Below are 24,106 nucleotides of genomic sequence, written 5' to 3'. Positions count from 1 at the left end.
GTCTTCTCAACTGTATCATAAAGCCATTTCCAAGCGATCAAGCAAGCGATCGAGCCTGTAAAGGCACAAGCACACCCATTATAGGCAAAAGGTCCCTTTCAAATTAGCCATCTCAAAACATACTTTTCCTGGTTCGCCGTAGTAGAGTTCAATAGCGAGATCTCACGCTCCCATAGGATACACCATTGAATTGTAGATCAAACAACAGTGATGCAGAGGTTGGCGTTAAAACCAACTCGAACTTGACGTGGTAAAATTCTTGCCCTTTGGAGTTCCTCTTCTTTTCAAATAGCTGTTTCGGGATTCTGCTCAGATCTGTTTCCAGCACACACAGTTTTGCGACACCTGTTCAAGTCAGTAAATTGCGTCTTATATATTGGCGACACGGGGGCATACTGGAATCCCTCTCTTTGGGAGGTGTGTCCACCTGGCAAAACCACAACCTTGACTCAAATACAAAAGATCCGCCAACGCCGACCGCGTGGTAGAAGTTCATCCTTATTGGCTTACTCTCGGCCATGGGGGTTCCCTCAAAGTCCCTCAAGTAAGCACTCAAAGCCTCCAAGGAATGTTCAGGACCACCGGAGGTTACTCACTTTGCGGATATACCATTTCATACGATTGTCCACCTTCCATGCCTCTTCATAAGGACACCATACGAGGTTTTCATCTGCGCGATGCTTTGTGGAATCAAACCAGTTTCTCGTATCAACGCCATAACTGCATCTGGCAATGCGACTCTCTACTTGGTTGCCTTCCTGGCCACGGATAACAGCACCCCTAGTCCTGTTAGTACAAAGCAGGTGTTAAGAATGACTTGAATACACACCGAGCAACGGCAGACCACCTATTATTATATTAGTATTAGGTTGAGTTAGCAAGAAGTCGAGGACTTACGCGTTTGGGGGCTGCATGACTTGGATACCATCGGAATCAGCCTGTAGGCGTTTAAAGAGATACTCCGAGGCTCCAAGACCCCCGACCAGAATAATAGCCTAATTGGAATTAATCGAGTTTCTTTTGAAAGTGTTTTAGGGTTTTACCTTGGTTGAAAACCCTGCTTCCTTCACGCTCATTCTCTGCTCGGTGACAAGATCCTCGATCTGCTCGACGATAGGATCGAAGATTCCTTTCACTTGGTCCCTGCATCTGGATTAAAGTGGCCCATTGAGGTGATGAAGTAAGGGTATTTTTATACGTACCTGTCCAGATATAAGTGCCCCTCGCTAAGGTCGACGTTTGAGATCCCCGAAACCCCAGGAACTGGGATCCAATATCCTGGCTCACACATCTCATCGTCGTCGAGAGGACCTGTGTAGCCAGGCTTGATGTAGTCTTGCCAGTACTTTCTTGCAGCCCTGATAGTAGACTGGGGGATCGGTTGGTGTGACTGTTTTTCAATGATGTCTTTGATAAGTGCGTCAAATCTCTCGTCCAACATCACTGAGCCACAAACAGCACCTAGAATTTGTCAGAGAGAAGCAAGAGTATAAGCCATCAGTCTTTGATAAATACCAGTTCCTTCCGTGGCTTCCTCAAATCTTAGAGGGTCGGTTTCCTTGACGCGATAGGTAATGATGTCCTATTATATGACTTAACTTTGTCCAATCAGATTCATATAAGAAAGACTTACCACCGTTCCACCCCCAGCATCACAGACAACTAAGCAGTCTCCTTCCTATAATTTATGAGATTATTCAACTCCAACTCCTTGTGGGATGAGATACATACCGAGATTGTATTTGGTTGAATCGTCTGAATTGCACACACCGCAGCTGCCTCCGGCTCAGACAAGAGTCCCAAACTTCCAGGAGATATACCGGCTCGGTGTGCCGCCTGCAAAGTAAGATCTTTGGCTTTGTCAGACCATACAGCGGGGACAGTGAGGACATATTCCAAGTCCATGGTTTGCAACGCAGTACTAAAGCGGCGTTTCAAGACATCCTGGGCGTGGGCGACTAATTTTCCCAAGTAGTCACCAGCCACCTCCATCGGCGTTTTCTTCAGGTCTTTGATAATCTCTTGAGATTTAGCAGCAGGTGCGTAGCGGAATTCCTGGCTTTCATCTAGCAAAAGCTTAACTCCTTGGATGAGGCGCTGCTCCTTGCCCGGATGGATCGACTGGTCAGTTTGATAACCCCATTTAATGTTCTTGCCGTCATAGGAACATAGAGTCGGAACTTTCTGGCTTGTAACTATTAAACAGTCAGTTGGATGAACTCGCCTGGTGTCTTCTATACTCACTGTTGCCACAACCTGGCCATGTCTGAATGAGCTCAATATCATCAGGGCAGTCTTCCAATCCCCAGGCAACGCTGCAAAAGTCAGCTAACTACTCCATCACTACTATCAACATACCATATCCAGGCATACTTACCCGCTGAAGGTTGTTCCGAAGTCAACACCCACTATGAGTTTTGGTCGCTCCTGCATGGTTGTCATGTTGAATTTGTACCCCTTGTGTCTTTATTAACGAGTCTTGGAAAGTAGATGAAGTGAAAAAAAAAGCTACGGGGGGTGGATGATAGTTTTTCAATAAAATATTCGCTGTTTCGCAAGTTTGATATCATCGACTCCTGCGCTTATCCTCAAGGGGCGTCGGCGCGAGACATACTCCTACCATATCGGGTAATCGTGTTGTCATCGATTTATAGAATGTGTCATGAAGAAATTGGATTTCAAACTTCCCATCGTTCAACTATCTATACGCAATGTGTCCTCAAGAGCAACCTGAGCCTGAACAGGCGGACAAGAGTACTGAAATTTCGAGTACTGAAACTTCCCCAAATTCATCCTCTACAGGGGGGCAGGTTACTGTTGGTTCATTTTTTCCACCATGGCCTACATGGGATTCACTAAATCCATTAGCCTGTGAAGATCATAAGGCCATGTGTGACAAGGTTGAACGGCTTCAACAGGTTTGTGGTGAAGGTCCTCTACTACACTTGATGTTATTTAACGAACAAACCAGCAAATCAAAATCGCAGAAAAAAAAGTAGGGTTCCTTCAGAGGGGGCAGTTACTCGCGGAGGAGCAGGCTCGTCAACGAGGCGAACTTCTCGAAAATGCCATGAAGGAAGCAAAAGTAGCCAGAAAAGAGAACCGAATCCTCATGACCAAGATAGCAAGCCTACAAGCTGGGATTGAAACTTTCTCCGACGAAGAAGCTAAGCGAGAGATGTATCTACTCTATCAGGATCTTACACAGTGGAGGTTTACTCATTTCGCGGCAAAGCCAAAACCTCAACAAGAAAACCATGCCACGCCAAGACCAGATACCCTTGATATCTGGACATTGGATATTATTCAGACGGACATTGCCAGGCTAATTTATTGGTTTTTTTGGAACCGATTTATGGTTGGATCGGATCACCTTTGGAGTAATTATCTTCGCAAGATCGACTCCGAAATAGATAAACAATGTAAGTGCCCTGAAAACGACCACTATTCTCACTGCTTTCTAACAACAGAAGTTTCCAATCACATTTCCCGGCACTGGAGATGTGCGATGAGCTCTGCCATTTTATCATTGGAGGCCCCCGCTTTACAGGAACAGTGCAACTGGATCATCGAGAAGGTAGAAGCTTGCTTCGGTCGTTACGCTGTCACCGACAGACCTAAACGAATGCAACAGCTACATAGCATCATTACGCGCTGCATCACGTTCAAACATAAATTGGATTGTCAGGAAGACAGATACATCTTTTGGGGCAGTTACCAATACGGATTACCGTTCCACGATGAGAAAATGCGCACGCTCGCAGAGGAAGATACCTCGGATGGATTCGTCCAGGCTAGCTTGTGGCCTGGTTTATACAAAATTGTTCAAAATGGCGAATGGTCTGTTGTTGAAAAGGAGATTGTGAAAAAGATTCCCCCGGTGACCCCTTCGGTTGAAATGAGCGATGAAGTGGAATTCCACGAAGATGACCAAGACTTGGATGAGCTTTAAACGATGGCTTACTCGGAGAAATTGTAGATTGCGACCGTTGCTTCCAATTTGAATATCTAGCTATAGAAACTCCGTTGCTTGTCCAATACAAAAATATGCATATATCAATACTAGTTACACTAGTTACTACCTAAATACTTAGACTCCCTCAGCAAAACCGTCATTCCCGGATTCCGCGTCGACCTTCATAGAATCCATCAAACCACAGACCTCGAAGATCGTTCGTGGTCCTAGTCCCTCAGGTACACCGACTACTCCATCTGCCTTGAGGCGCTCCAAAGTAGCCTTGATGCCCATGTAAGCAGGGGTAATCGTGGCGAATGAAAAGATCATGATTCTGAAGCCCATTTCCTCGGCTTCCTTTGTGGTAATGAGAGGACTGGCTCCATTCTCGACCATGTTGAGAAGAAGCGGCCAAGGTGCCAGATCCTGGACTGCTTGGCGGGCTTGCTCTTTTGAAGTAAAGCCCTCAAGTAGTCCAACATCAGCTCCAATATCTCTGGCAGCCTTTAGCCGACGGATACAATCCTCGTAGCCATGTTGCTGGAGTGCGTCAGTTCGTGCAATGAGAACAATATCCGAGTGCAAGCGATCCTTGGTCAGCTTTGCGGCACGGATTCGCATGAGGTATTCCTCCAGGCCAACGACTTTCTTGCCATTGAGGTGACCACAACGCTTGTTTTGGATCTGATCTTCAATGTGGAAGCCAGCCACGCCCGCCTGGATGTATTGCTGTACAGACTTTGACACCATCAAAGGGCCTTGAGGAAAGTTAGACTCCTTTTCAAACAAGCGATAAGGGTCTGGATCACTAACCACCATAGCCAGTATCCATGTCTGCAATCAATGGAGGTCCAAAGGGATCCAAGTTTGCGATCATTTCAGCGTTGGTCTTCATGTCATGAAGCTGGGCCAGGCCCAAATCAGCCATTCCCAGGCGTGATGCGGTAGTGCCAGCACCGGTCTGTGAGTTATGGTTAGCATACAGTGAGGTGGTATTAGAGTTCAGAGTTCTTACCATGTACAGTCCCTTGAAACCAACCTGCATGGCAATGCGAGCAGAGAGGCCATCATACACACCAGGACACACGATGAGCTCTTTGGTGTCCTTCAGCATGCGGCGCAACTTGGAAGCTGCAGGAATTACATAGAGAGAGACGGTAGGCTCCTGCCGAGTCCCGTTGACCTCGTAGTATCCATCCTTCTCGACAGTGATTGTGATAGTCATGTTTGAACTTTGGTAAAGGAAATGTCTTTTTGTTTGGACAGTTGGATTCTTGTACTACAGTCGAAGGACAACGCTGCTCTTTATATTTCCCAGTTCTATACCCCGCAAGTGAGTTTTGCTACATGCAGAGACACCAGTCCCAGAGGAGAAACGTCTGCCTTCCCGTAGAGGACAACGGCATCTCACCAAGGCAAAAGGCTCGGTTTCTTGGGGATGTAACATTCCATCATCTGCCAAGACGTTCAGATGGCTTATCTTCCTTCGCGTCGTACTGATCCTAGATGACCTCAGCTGAGTGAGTCCATGAAGAAGAAGACCAATTGCGCAAGATTAACACAAGATTAACAGCGCTAAGTCGTGGGGGCAGGTGTTCAGATTATTCCCATCAATCAAGAGCCACAATAGCGTTGCATACATATATCTCCGGACGGAGAGCCAAGATCTAGATAATACATGTTTACATTGGGCTTTTCCCAGGTTGATTGGGATAGGCTAGGGATGGAGAACTCGACCCACAACGTTTGATCCTGAGGGCTTGCTTCTCAGAGAAATTTAATCAATCTGAGTATCTTGGCAAGATGACTGCATATTGTAAAATGTTGCAATGCATTTGCACTCCTTTCACGGGAGAGATCTTCGCCACGCCATCTTCAGAGGGGTATCCGTCTCTTGGCCCAATGCACCGTTCCACAAAGAACAAAGACCCTCGTTTGCCAAGCTCTTCAGACCGGGAGATCATCACCCAAAAAAACACAAAAGGTGATATTGTAGTGCTGTGTAGCGAATCAACGCGTACTGTCGTGCAATGTGTACCTTGTGTACACGAAATGTGCCAAGGTAGGTAAGTCAAGACTCCTCTAGCCTTGTTGGGCTATCGCCGTGGGGCTGAGTCAGCCATATAATTTCCCACCGGCCCGGAATTCCTCCTCTTGGACTCCGAACTTTCCCATCGCCAATTTCTACCCCCCCAATCATCATCATCATCCTCACTATACCAATAACTCCATTTAACCCCTGTTACTTGGAAGACGCCTTTGGACCTCACAAGGACAATCCTATTTTATTTTACCAACTCAATTACGCTTATCATGGCTCTCACACAACCAACCAATCCCGAGTTCCCTTACTCACTGTAAGCCCCCCTCCCCCCACCCCCAAACTAGCTTCAAAACAATGGCAAGCAATACTCACATTTTGACTCAGCACAATATCCCTACCTCTCCCAACCAATCGCCTTGCATCATGCGCTCTACGCGCTTTGGAAGTTGACGCTGAACTATCTCCTTTCGTACGACGAACTCTCACCATCGGGACTCCGGCGGTCGAAGCACCATACCAACCCCAGGAAAAGAAACAAAAACAGGACCCAGACGAAGCTAAAACCGTGTTGAAGATAACATACATCGCGACAACCAATCGGATGCTGCGCGTTTCTGTCAATGGATTTATGGAGAGTCTAGGTGTAGTGCTTGGCGTCATGGCAGAGTTGGATATTGATGTACTCAAGGCTGAGATGGAGGGCTGAATGTTTCATTTGCCTTAAAATGATTTTCGCTATTGTTGCGGTCCGTTCTTGGCCCCATCGTTTTTTCGGCATGGCCCTGTCGGGAGGCTGTGTCTTGAGACCCTGGGACGCTTGGCTACCACAAGGATTGAGGATCATGCACAGCGGGTCGTACACCAACCCCTCCATTAGAACCCACAGTGACACAAGTCCTGCCTACGGATGGGGTTTAGAAGAAGAAAGTTGCCGCCAAGCAACTGGCCGACGCGCATCCCACCGGGTCATCCTTGGCATTCTAGGCATGCATCGGAGACTAAGTTGGTCTGCAGTCGGCTTGGTCTGCGGCCCCGTCCAACGGAAACACCAAGACCGCTATGCACGCCATGTGACAGTGGATATCCTTATCTCGCCTCAATTCCTGCAGATTCCTTAGATGTCCGCGGACCTTCGGAGTTTTTCACTGCGTCTTGGCCCCGTCTTAGGGTGCATCAACGAGGTGAGATGATGATGCTATTGACAGGGGGATGGAGGGGAAGGGCGCGTGGGCAGATTTCATAGTTTGTTCACCTGTCCTTCAATCGCCGCGGAAAAGAAAAAAAGAATTTGCCTGTCGGCTGTGTTTAATTTCAATGGCTTCCTGTGTCTTTTCGTGTTTCCAGCCTCCTCTTCGTTTCTCTCTCATTGTAGTCAATAGCATCCAAGATGGATCATGAAAAAGGCGCATTCGGCGGACTTTCAACCTCTCTAAAGGCTGAACTTGAGCCACAGCATGCCGACCTCCTACTTTTTGTTTGTTGTTTGACTTCGGGACTTGTGGATAGTACGATATACAGAGGTAGGAACAAATCCAAGTCCCGTCTACTCAACTGGAGCACATTTGACATTGACATACATAGCCTACAACACTTTTGTCTCTATGCAGACAGGTAAGATGACAACCTCACTCATGCACAATCTTACATCCGAGTCGACCAATCACCATGGTAGGAAACACCATCTTCGTGGGACTGGGTGCATCACACCAAAACCTCCGTCCGTATGGCTGGATACGCTCGCTCACGTCCATCGGATGTTTCAGCTTGGGATCCTTCCTTTTTGCAAGACTACATCGCGTCCTAGGTACTCAGCGACGAGTGTCGTTGATGTTGTCTTTCCTGGTACAGGCCAGTATAATCCTGCTTACAGCTGGACTGGTTCAAGGAGGTGCCGTTTCTAGTACGCTAGCCGGCAAAGGATCACAGAAAGCACCCCCGTGGGATCAAATAGTCCCGATAATTCTCCTTAGTTTCCAATCTTCCGGTCAGATTGTAGCGAGTCGTGCCTTGGGATACAATGAGCTCCCGACCGTGGTCATTACCAGTCTTCTCTGCGATCTGATGTCAGACCCCCAGTTGTTTCTTATCAGGAATGTGAAACGCGACCGGCGAGTCATTGCGTTCGTTTTGACGATTGTTGGCGCCATCGTCGGCGGATGGGTCACTAAAGTCACCGGGGGAGTTGCTCCCATTCTCTGGCTGTCGGCTGGTATCAAGGGCTTGCTCGTCTTGGTCTGGGCTTTTTGGAAAGCCAAATAGAGGGCATTATAGTGAGTCTCCTCTGTTCAGTCTTGGGGCTATCAAAGGCACACTTGACATAATCGTCAAGGAATGTCAGTGTACAGTTGAACGGAATAACCGAACACAGGCCATAACTAGATTCTTACGCCGTTTATCTTCGTCCACTTCGGTCGTTACTCCGTCGCCGTCTTGAAAAGAGACCGATACACAGGATAAATCCGGTCGAATTGGTGAATGATGATGAAAGTTTCGTTTCAATAGTTATATAAGGGAGAATGTCCTGCCCCTCAAATATTTTTGGCTTTATGCCCTCGCCTGTTTGCACTGTACAACTAGAAAAAATGAAGCGTCTTGAAGGTGCCTGTCTGTCCTTGCCCATATGTAATCTCTATCATCGATTTCGAGGATTTGATTCAAACTATCGCTTTACTGTCCCCTCTTTTGAGGATTAGTCCACATACCTCGGGAATCGTGGGCTTCTGGGCTGAGGACAGTTCCGCGCGACGGAACGTTCCGAAGAGCTCAGATACAAAAGGCATCTAAAACATCTGCAATATGAAAGATATAAAAAAATTTCTCCCTTAACAATAAAAATGTCTTCGACATTGACTGTCACAGGCATCCAAGGCCGCCAAATTACAAGCAAGTCCGTCTTAGCCCTAGATGTGACCGTCGCTAACTCTCTCCTAGTTCCGACGGGACTTTTTATCCACAATGAATTTGTCCCCTCCTCTACCGGTCAAACTCTAGCAATCGAGAATCCCTCAACTGGCAATCAACTTGGAACAATCTCCGCCGCAGGCCCGGAGGATATCCACAAGGCTGTGGAATCCGCCAAGTCAGCATTCAAAACATGGAGAACAGTTCCTGGACCTATCAAAGCCCAGCTATTGCTGAAACTTGCAGATCTGATCGAGCGCGATGCCGAAGATATGGCATCACTAGAGGCCGTTGATGCAGGCATTCTGTATACCGATTCGATCGGAATGAACATCCCCCAGGCGGCCGGCTGTCTGCGATATTATGCGGGCTGGGCGGGGAAGATTGATGGCAAGACACTTGACATAGATGGTGGCATTGCCTATACCCATCGCGAGCCTTTGGGTGTCTGTGGTGCAATTGTGCCTTGGAATGCTCCGCTGTAAGCTTTCCCGTCCCAGCGACCTGTATTCACCCCGGAACCTTATAACTAAAGACTACTAACATGTTCTTAGGATGATCACTATTTGGAAGCTGGCTCCTGCCCTGGTCACCGGTAACGTTTTGATCATCAAATCCTCTGAGCTATCGCCACTATACGCCCAGAAGCTTGCCGAGCTGGTGAAGGAAGCCGGCATTCCTCCTGGAGTTGTGAATATCGTTACGGGCGAGGGCGCTAGCGCAGGCCAGGCTCTGTCGGAACATATGGATGTACGCAAGATCGCCTTCACTGGTAGTGACCTTTCAGGACGCAAGATCTTGCAAGCAGCATCCCGAACCAACCTGAAGAAAGTCAGTCTTGAACTCGGCGGCAAAGGGCCGTCTATTGTCTTTGACGACTGCGATATTGAAAACGCACTTCTCTGGACTCGCATTGGAATCACGGCTAACAATGGACAAATATGTGCCGCTGGATCGCGTATATATGTTCAGGCCTCTATTTATGATCGATTCATCGACGCTTATAAAAAGGCCGCCGCTGAGGCTCCGACAGTCGCCGGTAATCCTTTGGATGCTTCTACTACAAAGGGGCCGGTGGTTAGTCGTATGCAGCATGAGAAGATTCTTAACTTCATTCGTCAAGGAAAGCAATCTGGAGCCAAGCTTCTATTTGGTGGTGGGCGGATCGGTGACAAGGGATATTTCGTCGAAAACACTGCTTTTGCGGACGTGGGTGACGATGCGACAATCATGCGAGAGGAGATCTTCGGTCCTGTTGCGGTAAGCAAGCGTCCATGCACGACTCCATGATGTTAAATACTAATCCGATCACAAATTGTAGAGTATTGCCAAGTTTACCACGGAAGAGGAAGTCGTCTTCAAAGCCAATGACTCTCATCACGGCCTCAGTGCTGCCATCTTTACCAATGATGTTAACCGTGCTCATCGCGTGACTAAGGGACTTGAGTCAGGCCAGGTGACTGTCAATGCCTGGGCGATGCTCAGTCCCAATGTTCCATTTGGAGGAGTGAAGCAAAGTGGATTTGGACGAGACATGGGTGAGGATGCTCTCGAGGGTTGGACTACTGTGAAGGCTGTGAAGTATAACATTCTTCCACGGCTCTGAGTGTTATATATGGCTGAATAGGCATATCATCCCTCAATTCGTTGCAAGTTGTGTTCTTCATTCTCCTGGGTGTAAATAGAACTGTCTGTCCTTGCAATATAGACCCTTCTGTGCAGTCACGCCAAAGGAAAACGCAAATTGCGCGGAGAACAAGTCTCAGAAAGAATCTCAAGCAGAGGCCAGCCAGCGACCGCTGTTTTCATTTCGTTGAGTCCTCGCTCATACTAGTCCTTCCCCGTTGAAATTGGGTGCATTTTGTGGAAAACGTTCTTTGGATCGTACTTCGCCTTCACCTCTTGCAATCTCTCAAGGTTCACACCGTAGATATTGCTTACCACCGAGTCACCAGCTAGATATAATGTTAGTATCTATCGAGGCCCAAATACTTTTGGGTGGAGTGGACTCACGTTCTGCGTAGTTGATGTACTGAGACACGCTCGAATCCACACCCTGATCTTTGGTTCTGGCATTTAACTCAACTTCCCACTTGGACTGGACTTCTCGCGCCCAAGCGCGATACTCTAAATCCTTGGAGGAGTCGGTCCATCTCAAAAAGATGATACCATTCTGAGTAGGGTTTCGGCTTGCCAGCGCAGTTGCAGTCAGCGGCACTTCGCAAATCTTGCGCATGTCGGTAAACTCAAGAATGATGGCAGACGCCTTGAGCTCTGGTTCACTCTGAATCTTGGCCATGAAATCATTGAAGATCACCCTGGCAAAGTGAGGATCCAATGGCGGCGCGTAGAAAATACCCTTGAAGGACTTCCGATCACCGTAGGTCGCTACGGGGTTCTGTAAGGTGTTCACCACAGAGTATGGGATCATATCGAGGGTATTCAGAACTGGCTCAAGGGCCGTGAGACTGGCAAATTTCTTCTGGCCTTCTTCGCGTGAGCCGTTGTAGAAACCAATCACAATAATCATCGGCCCAGATCCATCAGGTGCCAACGCAAAAATGCACATCGCACCGAAGCGAGAGTCAGGATTCGCCAGGGACTCGTTCAATGCATCCATAATTCCTTCCAACTTATCAGGAGCGAATCCAAGGAGGCCGGAATACACTGGATCTTTCTGGTCATAGGCCTGGTAGGTGAAATCTACCACAACGCCAAAGTTGTACCCTGCACCTCGCAACCCCCAAAACAGGTCGGCGTTCTCGGTGGCAGAGGCCGTGACAATACGACCGTCGGCCAAAACGACGGTCGCGGACAAGAGATTGTCGATAGTGAGGCCATACGTTCCGCTCAGCCAGCCATAACCACCCCCTAGAGTGAGTCCTCCAACCCCGGTATGGTTCACGGTACCCCCTACAGCCGCCAAACCGTGAGCCGCACCGGCATCGTCGACTTCCTTCCAGGTTGCTCCGCCCTGGGTAGTGATAGTCTTCTGGTCGGTATCCACCGTCACTTGGTTCATGCGCGACAGATCAATGACCAGGCCACCATCGCTCGAGCTTGTGCCGGCACATGAATGACCTCCACCTTTCACAGCAAGGTCGATACTATGCTCTTGTGCCCACGACAGTGCGGCTGAAATATCCAACGCATCAATGGGTTGGACTACGACACCCTGCAATTTATCAGTCGGTGGTGTTGTTTTGTTATGTTTGTGTTCCGTACCGCATATTTCATCCCAGTGTCCGACCACCGGACTATAACATCTTTGTAACTCTCCGATTCAGGTGTATAGATAGTTGCGGCCTTTAGGCGGCTCTGCAGAGCCTCGATGGCTGTACAATTGATTTCGGACATGGTTGGAGAGTGGGAAGAGTGGACACAAACATTTACCCCGCGGAGTTAGTATTGCCCTTGGCGTAACACCTGGAGTAACACTTGGTTAACAGAGAACGAGGATGATCCTGGACTCAGTAAAAATTCATATAATGCCTTGAAACTTGTCTGTATTTTGTATTTTGCTTTCAACTCGCTTAGAAATTCAAGTATGAGTTGGGGTTTACACAGCCTCGGCCTTTGTTTTGCCGTGCTTGTTTGCCGAGTATATATATATTCGAGTTGAGCGTCTTTTGCTTCAAGACTCCCTTGAAAATATTACAGACGGAACTACACTCCAGTATGGGATGAATTATATTCTTGCAAAGGCGACATTGGGTGTCAGTAATAAATTTTCAAACCGTCCAAGCTTATACTTGGAATAGAAGCTGATATTTATAGACCTTACTTCTACCCTGTAGATGCCCCCTCAACAGTGGAATTTGTAATGTGATTAGAAGGAAGAATAACAACGCTAGATTCTACTGACTGAAAGCAGCCTGGACTGAAATATTCCCCTACGATACAACACTGCAGTTCGTATACAGAGAGACGTAAAAGATGTCAAACTGCATCGGAAATGTTGATCATGCTTCTGTGAATAGTCTAGATCCTTGGCAAGTTGAAATGCCGAGTTAGTAGCCGATTATATGTTAATCTGGGCGAATTAACTAGGATTTGCAATACTCCTTTTCTAGGCTATTTTAGGATCTGCTGGGAATACTTTGCATACAGTTCCGAATACCACCGCTGACCCACGTCCGGATGGCTTAGGATACGATTTCTCAAATGAGCCTCACCGAACTACGACTCGTTAGTCTTTGGAATGAAATAGTCGAACTAGACCTACTCACGCAAGAATACAAAGGTGAAAGGAATTCACTCGGCACATCAACTGCCCGTTTCTTCTTATCGTCAGAGGCTGGAATTCGCTGCGCGATATGAGCAGCGGATTCCTTGAGCTGATCTAGCGTCAAGTCTAGTCTCACACCCTGGAAGAACGGGATGCTATAACGGGTCTGAGAAGTGGGCGCCTAGTAGCAACGCGTTAGAAAGGCCGATCAGTGATGAATCGTATGGGAATAACATACGATAACTCGGTGTGTCGTGGCCGCGCAAATCCCTCCAGTAATCGCTTCGAATCCCTGTTGGATATTCACGACCAGACTCCCCTCAATAGGAGGCACATCGATCCATTGTCCGTTCTTGTTAAGTACCTGTAGTCCTCCTGTGTTGTCCTGAGACAAGAAAGTAAAAAGACCCGCCGAATCCTTGTGAGGACCAACACCCTGGGAGTTTTGAGCGGCAGGTGGATATTTGACAAACTTTAGCCGGCTCATGTTACCCTTGAAGCCATCAAATGTCTCCCGTGGGAGGGACAGGCATTCTGCGACAAGACGTACGAATTCTTGCGCTAGGCTATCAGTCTTCGCGATATACTCGTCAACTAGACCTTGAGCCCTTGGGTAATCTGGGTACTATTGAAATTTAGTAGTCGGGACACGCGTCCCATAGTTGGTGACTTACCTGATTAGGCCCTTCAAGCCGCTGCCAGAAGGGGTCCTGCTCTGTCCAGTGTTTCACGCCAGGGGTGCCAAAATCAAATTGCTAAAACGACCGAAATATTAGTGCCCGAGAACTATAGCGGAGTCTAAAACGAGATAAGCTCACCTCACGAAGATCTGTTTTCGTCGCAGTGGTCTCGGCACCGAGGCGAGTATAGCCGAGAAACGATGGCGAGTTAATCATGTTGCATTTCTCCTTGGCCTCTGTCGACAGAGCAAAGAGTCCAGGTAGATTTTCATGGGTATGATGAATTAGGCTCTATCTCAATTGTGGATCAGCATCTTCGGTCAACCACATTGTTTGTGATTCACACCTCTAATCCCGTGTTGGTCAAATATAGAAACCCTACGACGAAGATAGCTTCACGTAAATTTGAGAGCTCCTCATATTTCGTCACAGGGTCGTTCAGCCGAGCGAAGTCGACGATCGGCACGGATGAAAATGTCCCTGACATTCCGCTTATTGCGATCAACTTGAAGTGTCTCAGGATCCTTCACTTTCCCCGCAAATCCAGTGGGTTGCAAATCTTGGAAGGAACAGGGGATTACTCAGCCATGAAACAGCCTCGGGAGGATCAGGAATATTCCGCGGAGTTTCAGGACCAAGTTGGATATGCAAAATGTGTACGGAGTAGAAGACTCGGAGATCCGAAAGTTGAGGTTGTCAAATAAAGGCTTCGTTAACTAACGCGATCACGTCATTTTACCCCTGTCGGAGGAAAGGCTATTGGTAGAGCCGTCACGGTGGTCAGATTAATACTAAACTTGGGGTTCAACCACTTGATGAGCCAATATTGGATACACATTGAAAAGGTAAATTCTGGTGACAGACAAGTGCCATCATCGCCATCTATGGACTTCAGGGTCAGGGGTTTAAAGACGGAGCCGTGGAAGTCCAAACGACAAGGAATTTGCACATATGCTATCCTCCTCTTTGGCACCCTGTATCACAGATCTAATAAAGCGAGTATTGCTAGTAGACTAAAAAAGTCGCAAGTGAAAATCAGGGTTGGTTAACGCCTAATCCCACCCGACAGCTCTGGGGATAAAGTCTCAATGTGTTATCCCTCTTCAAATTCAGCGAGATTCAAGTGAAAGTTTGGAAAGATCAAGATTCCTTGCCTCGGGCGGGTGGCTTGCCATGAATCGCAAAAAGAGATCGAAGGACTCATCGTTCTTTTTCAGAAAACTGAAGATTGGTGAAATGCGTAGCTCGAGCTTTTGTGAACGCGAGTCGTAGTAGGCCTGTAGGATCCTTCCATGTCGAGGCCCGAAGAAAGATAGCATTAGGACCTACCTCAATTAGCAATTATCAAAGGTAATAGATATACTTAGTCCACAACGTACTGGGAATATATGGCAATGGCTGAACTCGGGCTGGATTTGGCGAAACTCGATCACCTGAACTATTGCCCCAATCTCACTAAGGAGTAATCCGTCTGCTTTACCGACTCCATCGGTGGCAATGATTATTTGAATCGAGGGCCCAGCTAGCACATCAGCATCCCATGAATCCTTCGTCCACCATTCCTGTAGCGACCGGAACCTCCAACCGGGGAAGTCTTCTCCTATGTATCTTCCAGGTGTAGAGAACAACAGTCCTGGGCATCCGCCGGTAAATTCTTCGCATCTAAATAGAATATTAGTTACTCATTATAAGCTTGAGAGGCGCTACTTACTCAATCTCCGTCCACCCGAGCTCCTCTGACAAAGGCCTCCTCCCCCTAGTTGCCCTAGTTCTCCCTTCGTATCGGAAAGTTAAGTTTGTCTGAAGGTATCCAATAACCTTCCTCGTGGCCCGCATTATCTCATCTTCCTTTGGCTCCTGAGCAAGGCGCGAGTGGGAAGGCATATCTTGGATGTTAAGGCGATGATGCACGGCTTCGTATGCGGTATCACCACTACCCGGGAGTTCGAATCTTTTAATATCCTCTTTGTCGAACGGCTTAAAAAGACACTTCTTTCTGTCATTAAGGAACTTGGGGTCTGTGGGGTTAAAGTTGTCAACTGAAATCCCAAATTGTTCAAGATCGGCTTTTGTGAACGATGACTCGGAAGTGGATACGAGCTTTGTATGTATGTATTTTACCAAATTATGGCTTTCTTCACGACGGGATGACATCGTGCGCAGACTTCGCCGTTGATCGATGGCGCCGGTGATTTCTGGTGAGGTGGATAGAAGGGTGGGATGAAGGTGTACGATGATTCGTTGATTCCGTGATGATGCTCGATAGAGAGGCAGGATCGGGAATGTGCAAGGTTGAAAGAAGGAAATTTGACAGGCGCGAGAAATGAAGGGAAGGTGATGAAGTGACAGAAAAAAAGAGAAAGTTTGTCGTGAGCCGCACGTTTAGGTGTTTGCCTAATGGATCAGGTTTCCATCTAGCCCTGATAGAACACATACCATTAGAATGTGACTATTTATCCTATCGGAGGGCAACCTGTTATACTTAATGGGGCAATATCTGGCATACAGCTCCTTGATCTTCTTGGTAAACATTCCCACAGGACACCACATCCCATAATAGAGGGTAGTAGTTGGTTCTATTCATATTGTAGATGATGCACCTATAATACATTCCGTATTTGACCCAGACCTTAGCCTTCTCTCACTCCTAACTAAAACAGATGTGGATGTTACGATATGAGGGGCGCAGGTTGTTCGATAATTCTACAGGGCTTTAGATTCCTTGCATTTGAATACGGTATTATACATGAGATCAAGAGAGATAAATTCTACTGTGTCTTCTTAAAGTCTTGTACAAGAGCGAATGCTACACGGACATGGTGCATATGATAAAGTTCAGTCAGGAATAACTAACTAGGGATGTCAACCAACCTGGTGGCCTTGGGTGGAATGAACCGAAGACCTTCCAACAAGCTTTGCCATCCAAATGTCGCACAGCTTCTGTTCTAGACTAGTACGACATCTACCATAGAACTTGTTGAACTCCCATGCCTGCATGCATGTTGTTTGCTGCAGACTGAGCCTTTTGATATTTGTTTGCTATTTGCTATTTGCTATTTGCTATTTGCTATTTGTTGTTTGCTACAATTGAGCAATGTTCAGATAGTTTCTATAGGGTATATAAACCCCTGCATTTCTAGTTTTACCAATTAACAATTCTTGCTTTGCTTTCTCCCACACTTAGTAGTAATCTACCATTGATTGCTCATCGGAACTCATATCTCTCACTCTCACGCACTTCAACTCGCTCAAGGCCGAGATATACCAAATTTCAGCTTGCCTTTTCTTCGGCCTTGCTACCACACTCCAGATTGCTCTGGCATACTCCGACTTACTCTCGCTCAAGCTATACCAGACTTCAGTTACCCCTGATTCAGACTTGCTGACAAACTACGACTTGCTCTCAGACAGCTCGACTCGCTCCGGCTAGAGTCATACCAATCTTCCGCTTCCTTTCAAGGCACACTTAGGCATCAAAGGTTTGCGAAGTCATCAAAATGCCACCAGCAAGGTTCTTCTCTCATGTTCCCACCACATGGGACTCGTGGCAGTGTGCAGTGGAAAAGTCAACACAGGACCACAACCCTCATAAACAACAAGAGTGGAGCGCAGCATCCAAACTGAGAAAAGAGGAGTATCTCCTTCTACGTTGCTTGTGGAACCAATATGAGATTGAAGATCTCCCCGATATGCTCCAAATGTCCAAATTGCGCGAATACTTTCAACAGGCCAATGAGTGACTTAGGGAATTTCCCCCTTCTAAGCCTACTTACAGCAGGTCACAGCCGGACTTTGAACTGACAGATACGATCCAGATCTTTTCTTTGGCCCAGGTCCATGGGGAACCGGTATCTTTGAGATACCGCGGCCGAGCAGGGTAGGATTCTCTCGGCGTTAGCCAAGGAACGGGCGGAACCCAGGGAGAAATCAAAGCGGATAATCGATGAAGATTCCGTTAACCTGAGCTTGGTAGTTTTTCTCATTGCTGTTGCCGCCAAACACCCCTCCTTACAAAGCCGTTGGACGCCCCACAGTACGGACGACTATATGCCATCGGTACATAACTCTGTCATTGGTTCACTTCAGATTCAATTCAGATTCACTTTAGATTCACTTTAGATTCACTTTAGATTCACTTTAGATTCACTTTAGATTCACTTTAGATTCACTTTAGATTCACTTTAGATTCAATTCACTTTAGAAGTCCCTATACCCATTTCAGAAGGCATTAAGTTTATTAACCTTATAATCTAGGTATTCGGACATCTTTAAGCATCTGTAGGCTTCAATTAATAACTACAACATTAGTGGATATAAATCACTGCTAGCAATATAAACCAATAAGAGAGTTATACGTCGTGTGGTATACTTAATCGCCCGTACCCACGGGGGCAATTAAAGCCAAATTTGGCAACGGCGCGGAGATGGAGGCGCAGGTTGATGGGTACTTTTGGGGGGAGGATGGGCCTATAAGAGTAATTCCCGAGGTCAAGTCAGGCCAACGTTGTTACCATGAACCCCAAGTCTCCATGCAGGAGACGGCGGAAGAAGTTGCGTTGATCATGGTCCAGGATGTGAAACCCAATCGGTAAGACTTGCCTTTCCATAGTTACCCCAGCCTCAGCTATGTTATGCAGTGCTAATACTAAGTCATATATAGGCCCATTTTTGTCATCTCCCAAGATGGTATTGAGCTATACATCACAACTGCCTTTTTCAATAAGACATACCTCAGCTGGATCAAGAACAAGCGGGAAAAGCTGCCAAGCGACAGCTTCCTCCAGATGAACCAATGCGGCCCCTTGGTACAACAATGTCGACAAAATGGAGGAATTTGCGGGGATTGCGCTAGCTATTATGCTAGCAGTCGACTCTTAGACGAAGGTGATTTCTGCACCGCCTTTGTCGTTTTGCTTTGCTTTTACTTCTGCTTCATCAATTAGCGCTAGCCAAATATACTTTGAGAATATCTAGAGTGATCTTAAGGAGATATCCCACTACGACACACTAGATACATTCACTTCGTATCACAGCACTGTATAGCCGCCAGTTCGCCATATCACTCGGCTGTTAATGTTCATTTCAGCTTCTGGGTTTCATGCTAGATTAAACTGCACAGACCGGAAAAAGAGTTTATTAGACACCTGTATTCCCCCTCAACCTGATAGCTCTATAGACTCGTCTCGCACGCTTAACGGTACAGTTTTCATAATTTGTAACCCTTGGACACCCTCAGATGCTGATGGAGATCCTGCGGAGTAGAGATTCAGAGTTGGAGAAACAATACGGTAGGGTTCAGATGGGCCCTCCCTATCAATTTTCCGAGTGTACCTCAAGAAAAAAAAAAGATAAATAGGAAAAGGGTATTTTAGTAGGTGTATGCTTTCCGTAAGTGCCACACCCCAGCAGATGCAAACTTTATCATTTTATCATCATTATTTATATTCTCTTTGATTTTGCTTCATAAAATTGGGCCATTGATGGAAACATAACATCCCCTGTTGGGTCCATGGGTGCCTAAGGCACCCATGGACCCACAATGAGACAGATCCACCCATGTAGATAGTTCTTTCTCTCTCTTCCTCTCTTCTTCTCTCTTTTCTTCTCCTTCGTCCAACTTCGATAATCTGAATCTACATACATTGTTTTCTCATACAAACATCATTAGATTCTACAATATATCCCCCTGGACGTGTCTGAATGCCAAGATCGGGGGGTTCTATTGAAACCCCGGAAAGACTTGGCAAGAACTTACTCCTGATGTTTCAAATCATTTGTGGAAGTCTTCGGACAAAGAGATCCCGAGAATAAATTAACAAGCAGCTCATCGCTGATGAATATTTTTCCATCCAAGGGGCCTCCATCCCGTAGTGTGTGCACGGGCGTAGTGTTCTTGGCTCGGAAGCTCTCAAGTCCGTTCTAGACTGAGAACTTCGACCAATCCATGCCAAGCTTTGTGTCTCGGGACTCGGAAGAAACAAGATGTCATCTTGGCTGTCACACAGGAGCAGGAGAGCCCCTGGAGGGTCAATCTGATACTTGATGCGTCGGAGAATTGAAGCCATCATGTCATCTCGGTAAATCTTCGGGTTGGCCACCCCGGAAGAGATTATCCAGCACGCGAATTCTCCAATGATCAGGAGAATGGTGGATGTACGGTAGCTTGTTTCAGAGACTCTATAGCGTATTGGGGCTTTCGAATAGTATATAATCCCCTCGGTTGACCGTGATATAACTCTCAATATTCAGATATCAACACTCACTCCGGCAAAGCATCCTGGCGATTCGCTTTGCTCTTTCATTCCTTTAATAGTTATCTCTTTTTTTTCCATTCATTTACAATGGCTCCTTTCAACTTGATGGCAGTTTCTCTGCTCGGCTGCTTGTCCAGCCTTGCATTGGGAGCTCCTACTGCAACAACCTCCTATCTGGGAAAGCGCGCAAGCATCGATGATGTGAGTATCAATACGCGATTTGTTCAAGAATCTTCTGAGCAACATTCTAACGTCGCTCTGACTTAGGTCGCTACTGGTTACGCCAGTGAGAATGGAGGCACCAAGGGTGGTGCTGGTGGCACTACTACCACCGTCTCGTCGTATGCTGCCTTCACGGCCGCAGTCGAGGGCAACGAGCCCAAGGTTATCGTTGTGGACGGCACCATCACCAAGGCCGCCGACCAGGTTCGTGTTGGAAGCAACACTAGCATTGTCGGCAAGGACTCGAAGGCGATCCTGAGCGGTTTCGGCCTGTATGTTGTCATTCCAATCATCGATTCGACATGATACTAAAACCAATATAGTCTGGTCAAGGAAGAGAAGAACGTCATCATCCGCAACCTGGGTGTTCAGAAGGTTCTTGCCGATAACGGTGACGCCATTGGTGTCCGTAAGTACATCATGCTGAAGGACATACATTGGGGAAAAGAAGAGAAAGGCTAACTGTGCTTAGAAAAATCGACCAATGTGTGGATTGACCACTGCGATGTCTCATCTGACACCGAGCACGACAAGGACTACTACGACGGACTCATCGATGTAAGTTCAAATCACAAGATAAGGAAATTGAACAAACCACAGATGCTAACATGTACAAGCTTACCCACGCTGCCGACTTCGTGACTGTCTCTAACACCTACATCCACGACCACTGGAAGGCCTCCCTGATCGGACACTCCGACAGCAACGGCGATGAGGACACCGGTTTCTTGCACGTCACCCAGAACAACAACTACTGGCACAACATCAACTCGCGCGGTCCTTCCTTCCGCTTCGGCACTGGTCACATCTACAACAGCTTCTACGAGGAAGTCTCCGACGGCATCAACACCCGCCAAGGCGCCCAGCTTCTGGTTGAATCCAACACCTTTGTTGGTGGCAAGAAGGCCCTCTACTCTACCGACGGAGGCTATGCTGTGACCAACGACAACGACTTCGGTGGCGCAAAGAATGATGCTGAGGCTGGAACCCTGAAGTCGGTTCCCTACAAGTACGACCTGGTTGGCTCGGCCAAGGTCAAGGCTGCTGTCGTTGGTACCGCTGGTCAGACACTTACCTTCTAAGCGTCTCGTTGAGAGAAGTTTGGTGACAAGTCTGGAATTGCTGTTTGAAAAGCGCAATTTATGTGTCTATTTGGGTTGAACTTGTTATAGTTTAGTCTCTAGAAAATAAATATTTATATTTTTTTGCTGGCAATAATATCCTGTAAAAGTCACCGTGCACGACATTGTGGAATTCAAGATCAATCAAATTCAAAAAGTGAGACGAAAACAAAAACAAACGAGACCTCTCAACCTTGGAATAGCCCACAAAGCCCAAAGCCCAACCCAACCCAACCCGTAAATGGGGGCTGGGTTTTGGGCCCCAAACAATACAAATATGCCAATTTATTATAGCTGTATAATTAATGCATTTTTCTCTAGTTTCTTTGGTATTCAAACTACCATCTAAGCAATATATCAAGCTATACGGAAAACTTCTTCTTATAAGCTTACAGTTAATTTTTATAAAGCTTTACTTTTTATAAGGGGTATTTGTTTTTATTAGGGAGTTACAAGTAAGTAGAGGTACTATTAGTGCTACTATAATTGACAACTAAGTATAGACCCTATAACTAGTTATATATATTCCAGGTACATGGTCAAGTTGGATGCTTTTAGGGTGATTTCGTATGAAATTCCGTATAAAATCTATTATTATGATACTAAAATCAGTATAATAATTCTACAAGTGAATTACGATGAAATTAGAATTTGAAAAAGAAATTTAAACTATTTTGGTAGGTTGGATCGACCCAGTATTTGACGGCACCTAAACGTGACCTCGGCCATCCCAAAGACAAACCAAAAGTAACATTGAACAGATTACAAGTCCGAATAAATGAAAGACAAACTAATATTTTGGGGAAACTTCCACGAGCATATCGATTTAAATATATTCGGGGGCTAATTACCGGGTATCGATTAATTATTAATTGAAATGATTCACGCTCCAGTCTATGCAGGCCAACCCAAACTCCCACCACCCTCTTTTTAAAAATGACATTTCCTCTTCATAGAGTCCGGCCTCTCAAAAATGAATTCAATGAAACCAGGTCTTCACTGGGTGCTGGCGTGGGGAGGGCCATCTTAGTTGCGTCAAAGGCCCATGCGGCCTCACGTGCATTTTCGTGGGTTTTGAGATGGAAAGTCATCATCCATTCCTTAACTCTGCCCTCTAAGAATCCCATCTCACGGTTTCGTTCCCACATACGACGGGATTCTTTGAATGCATGGTTGATTGTATCGCGACGAAGAGTCTCGTATGCGTCAAAAGCCTCGGTCAGAGGCTCCGAACGGTAGCTGGATAGAATTCGAGAGAACAAGATTGCGTCGTCAAGTGCGTACGCAGCCGATTCATCACGCGGAGGCATCTGTATAGCTTGTTAGAAATGAGGAGATAGGATGGTTCTCATGATTGGGACATACCGCATGTGCTGCATCGCCCAGCAAAATAACTCGATTCAGGCACCAACGCCCTCCGGGGCGAACTTGATATACGGGGTAAAGCATCCAGTCCGCTTTACCCTCAATGATTTCTTTGATACAGGGAATGGCACATTTGCCAAAGCGATCTCTGATCTCCTCACGGAGGGCGCAGCGAATTTTGTGCTGGGTGGCCCAATCCTGACCGGGCTCCAGTCGATAGCGGCTCAGCGATTCACGACTAAATTGAATGATCGCAGCAGCGAAGATCTGTTCACACTCACGGTCACAATAGCTGGCGAGAATTGAGCCATGTCGCGAGATATTGAGCGAAGATGTGCGGAAATGAGTGCGGGATGAAATTGTATCCGAGTCAATCGTGGCCTGCAAAAACGACAGGCCCGTGTACTCAGCGGGTCGGTCGACGTCCACAAACCGGGTGCGGACCGCCGAGTGGACGCCATCGCAACCGATGATTAAGTCCCCCACTGCCTCTGTGCCATCTTGAAAATGCACAACGGCTCGATCCTCGAATTCCTCGCCACCGATCACTTTTTTGCCGAAGACAATTTCCACATTCCGAGCCCGCTCCGCCACGGTTAACATGGCTACGGATAAAGCAATCCGCATGACTCTTCGGCCCTTGTATCCACCAAATCCTTTTCCCTGGTTGTCTGTGAAGTTGATGGAGCCGATGGGGCGGCCCGAACGCATAGAGAAGAGTTCAATGGCATCAACATCGGCACCGCCCTCGGGACCCATCCGGTCCAACTCATCTAGCACGCCTAGTTGGGCGAGATGTCTTTGTGCGACGGGGGTCAAATTGATAGCACCACCGGACGTCGATAATATGTCATGTCGCTCGTAGACTGTAATTTTCAGGTTCGGCACAAATGGAGAGAGTTCCCGGGATATAGACAATGCGCACGCGATACCAGCGATACCAGCACCGATGATGGCGATATTCTGTGGAGGGCTAATTGGTTCCATTGGTTTGTGTTGAGTGTTGAGTCGAGATTTCAGAGGGGAAATAAATGAAGGAATTTCTCTTGGCATGAGCTTATATTGCAGAATTTTTCAACTGACGATTCCGGCATTCTCTTCAACGGGATTAATATATACTATGCATATATACTATGCAACTAAGAAAGAAAGAAAAAAACTAACGGGCTAGAATCCTCTAGAGTTCGGCCGGGGCAGGAGATGCTTCGGCCTTGTGCATCCGTGGAATCCGAGGTGGAGTCTCAAACTGATAAACCATGGTTATCACAATTTTGAATGTATACCTCACATTTAGATACACCTGGGCATATATATCTACGGAATAGGTAAGTCATTG

General features: G+C 46.9%; 13 protein-coding genes across 13 annotated transcripts; 7 read left to right on the top strand and 6 right to left on the bottom strand.

Moving 5' to 3' along the window:
- Positions 1-148: 148 nt before the first annotated feature.
- Positions 149-2,442, bottom strand: N7516_003290 (Hsp70 family protein; the record flags this gene model as incomplete). The annotated part of the gene is made up of 12 exons (XM_057216010.1): positions 149-345; positions 397-591; positions 620-780; positions 830-847; positions 898-995; positions 1,044-1,143; positions 1,203-1,461; positions 1,516-1,582; positions 1,634-1,678; positions 1,732-2,195; positions 2,245-2,315; positions 2,378-2,442. The coding sequence occupies 12 exons, from the start codon at positions 2,440-2,442 to the stop codon at positions 149-151; spliced, it is 1,740 nt and encodes a 579-aa protein (XP_057077893.1).
- A 269-nt stretch (positions 2,443-2,711) lies between these two features.
- Positions 2,712-3,952, top strand: N7516_003289 (uncharacterized protein; the record flags this gene model as incomplete). The annotated part of the gene is made up of 3 exons (XM_057216009.1): positions 2,712-2,918; positions 2,972-3,422; positions 3,474-3,952. 3 exons carry the CDS (start codon positions 2,712-2,714, stop codon positions 3,950-3,952), a joined length of 1,137 nt encoding a protein of 378 aa, XP_057077892.1.
- A 138-nt stretch (positions 3,953-4,090) lies between these two features.
- Positions 4,091-5,180, bottom strand: N7516_003288 (isocitrate lyase/PEP mutase family protein; the record flags this gene model as incomplete). The annotated part of the gene is made up of 3 exons (XM_057216008.1): positions 4,091-4,713; positions 4,769-4,916; positions 4,971-5,180. 3 exons carry the CDS (start codon positions 5,178-5,180, stop codon positions 4,091-4,093), a joined length of 981 nt encoding a protein of 326 aa, XP_057077891.1.
- A 1,088-nt stretch (positions 5,181-6,268) lies between these two features.
- On the top strand, positions 6,269-6,705 carry N7516_003287 (CTAG/PCC1 family protein; the record flags this gene model as incomplete). Its single annotated transcript, XM_057216007.1, has 2 exons — positions 6,269-6,312; positions 6,384-6,705. 2 exons carry the CDS (start codon positions 6,269-6,271, stop codon positions 6,703-6,705), a joined length of 366 nt encoding a protein of 121 aa, XP_057077890.1.
- A 70-nt stretch (positions 6,706-6,775) lies between these two features.
- Positions 6,776-7,117, top strand: N7516_003286 (uncharacterized protein; the record flags this gene model as incomplete). Its single annotated transcript, XM_057216006.1, has 1 exon — positions 6,776-7,117. The coding sequence occupies one exon, from the start codon at positions 6,776-6,778 to the stop codon at positions 7,115-7,117; it is 342 nt and encodes a 113-aa protein (XP_057077889.1).
- A 547-nt stretch (positions 7,118-7,664) lies between these two features.
- N7516_003285 (YoaK family protein) lies at positions 7,665-8,258 on the top strand (the record flags this gene model as incomplete). The annotated part of the gene is made up of 1 exon (XM_057216005.1): positions 7,665-8,258. The coding sequence occupies one exon, from the start codon at positions 7,665-7,667 to the stop codon at positions 8,256-8,258; it is 594 nt and encodes a 197-aa protein (XP_057077888.1).
- A 575-nt stretch (positions 8,259-8,833) lies between these two features.
- Positions 8,834-10,506, top strand: N7516_003284 (putative aldehyde dehydrogenase; the record flags this gene model as incomplete). Its single annotated transcript, XM_057216004.1, has 3 exons — positions 8,834-9,381; positions 9,455-10,160; positions 10,222-10,506. 3 exons carry the CDS (start codon positions 8,834-8,836, stop codon positions 10,504-10,506), a joined length of 1,539 nt encoding a protein of 512 aa, XP_057077887.1.
- A 224-nt stretch (positions 10,507-10,730) lies between these two features.
- N7516_003283 (FAD-binding oxidoreductase) lies at positions 10,731-12,257 on the bottom strand (the record flags this gene model as incomplete). The annotated part of the gene is made up of 3 exons (XM_057216003.1): positions 10,731-10,855; positions 10,914-12,075; positions 12,126-12,257. The coding sequence occupies 3 exons, from the start codon at positions 12,255-12,257 to the stop codon at positions 10,731-10,733; spliced, it is 1,419 nt and encodes a 472-aa protein (XP_057077886.1).
- Positions 12,258-12,974: 717 nt separating this feature from the next.
- N7516_003282 (isopenicillin N synthase family dioxygenase) lies at positions 12,975-14,295 on the bottom strand (the record flags this gene model as incomplete). Its single annotated transcript, XM_057216002.1, has 6 exons — positions 12,975-13,079; positions 13,130-13,309; positions 13,367-13,753; positions 13,803-13,883; positions 13,947-14,099; positions 14,155-14,295. The coding sequence occupies 6 exons, from the start codon at positions 14,293-14,295 to the stop codon at positions 12,975-12,977; spliced, it is 1,047 nt and encodes a 348-aa protein (XP_057077885.1).
- A 622-nt stretch (positions 14,296-14,917) lies between these two features.
- Positions 14,918-15,962, bottom strand: N7516_003281 (uncharacterized protein; the record flags this gene model as incomplete). Its single annotated transcript, XM_057216001.1, has 3 exons — positions 14,918-15,133; positions 15,188-15,470; positions 15,520-15,962. 3 exons carry the CDS (start codon positions 15,960-15,962, stop codon positions 14,918-14,920), a joined length of 942 nt encoding a protein of 313 aa, XP_057077884.1.
- A 2,375-nt stretch (positions 15,963-18,337) lies between these two features.
- Positions 18,338-18,696, top strand: N7516_003280 (uncharacterized protein; the record flags this gene model as incomplete). Its single annotated transcript, XM_057216000.1, has 3 exons — positions 18,338-18,396; positions 18,469-18,613; positions 18,673-18,696. The coding sequence occupies 3 exons, from the start codon at positions 18,338-18,340 to the stop codon at positions 18,694-18,696; spliced, it is 228 nt and encodes a 75-aa protein (XP_057077883.1).
- A 1,453-nt stretch (positions 18,697-20,149) lies between these two features.
- On the top strand, positions 20,150-21,366 carry N7516_003279 (pectate lyase family protein; the record flags this gene model as incomplete). Its single annotated transcript, XM_057215999.1, has 5 exons — positions 20,150-20,263; positions 20,330-20,556; positions 20,608-20,693; positions 20,757-20,842; positions 20,902-21,366. The coding sequence occupies 5 exons, from the start codon at positions 20,150-20,152 to the stop codon at positions 21,364-21,366; spliced, it is 978 nt and encodes a 325-aa protein (XP_057077882.1).
- A 989-nt stretch (positions 21,367-22,355) lies between these two features.
- On the bottom strand, positions 22,356-23,757 carry N7516_003278 (FAD-dependent oxidoreductase; the record flags this gene model as incomplete). The annotated part of the gene is made up of 2 exons (XM_057215998.1): positions 22,356-22,715; positions 22,771-23,757. 2 exons carry the CDS (start codon positions 23,755-23,757, stop codon positions 22,356-22,358), a joined length of 1,347 nt encoding a protein of 448 aa, XP_057077881.1.
- Between the last annotated feature and the right edge of the window lie 349 nt (positions 23,758-24,106).

Source organism: Penicillium verrucosum (genome assembly GCF_028828655.1).
Source record: "Penicillium verrucosum strain IBT 35672 chromosome Unknown utg000001l_segment0_segment0, whole genome shotgun sequence".
Lineage (NCBI taxonomy): Eukaryota > Fungi > Ascomycota > Eurotiomycetes > Eurotiales > Aspergillaceae > Penicillium > Penicillium verrucosum.
This window is presented reverse-complemented; position numbering and strand designations above follow the sequence as displayed.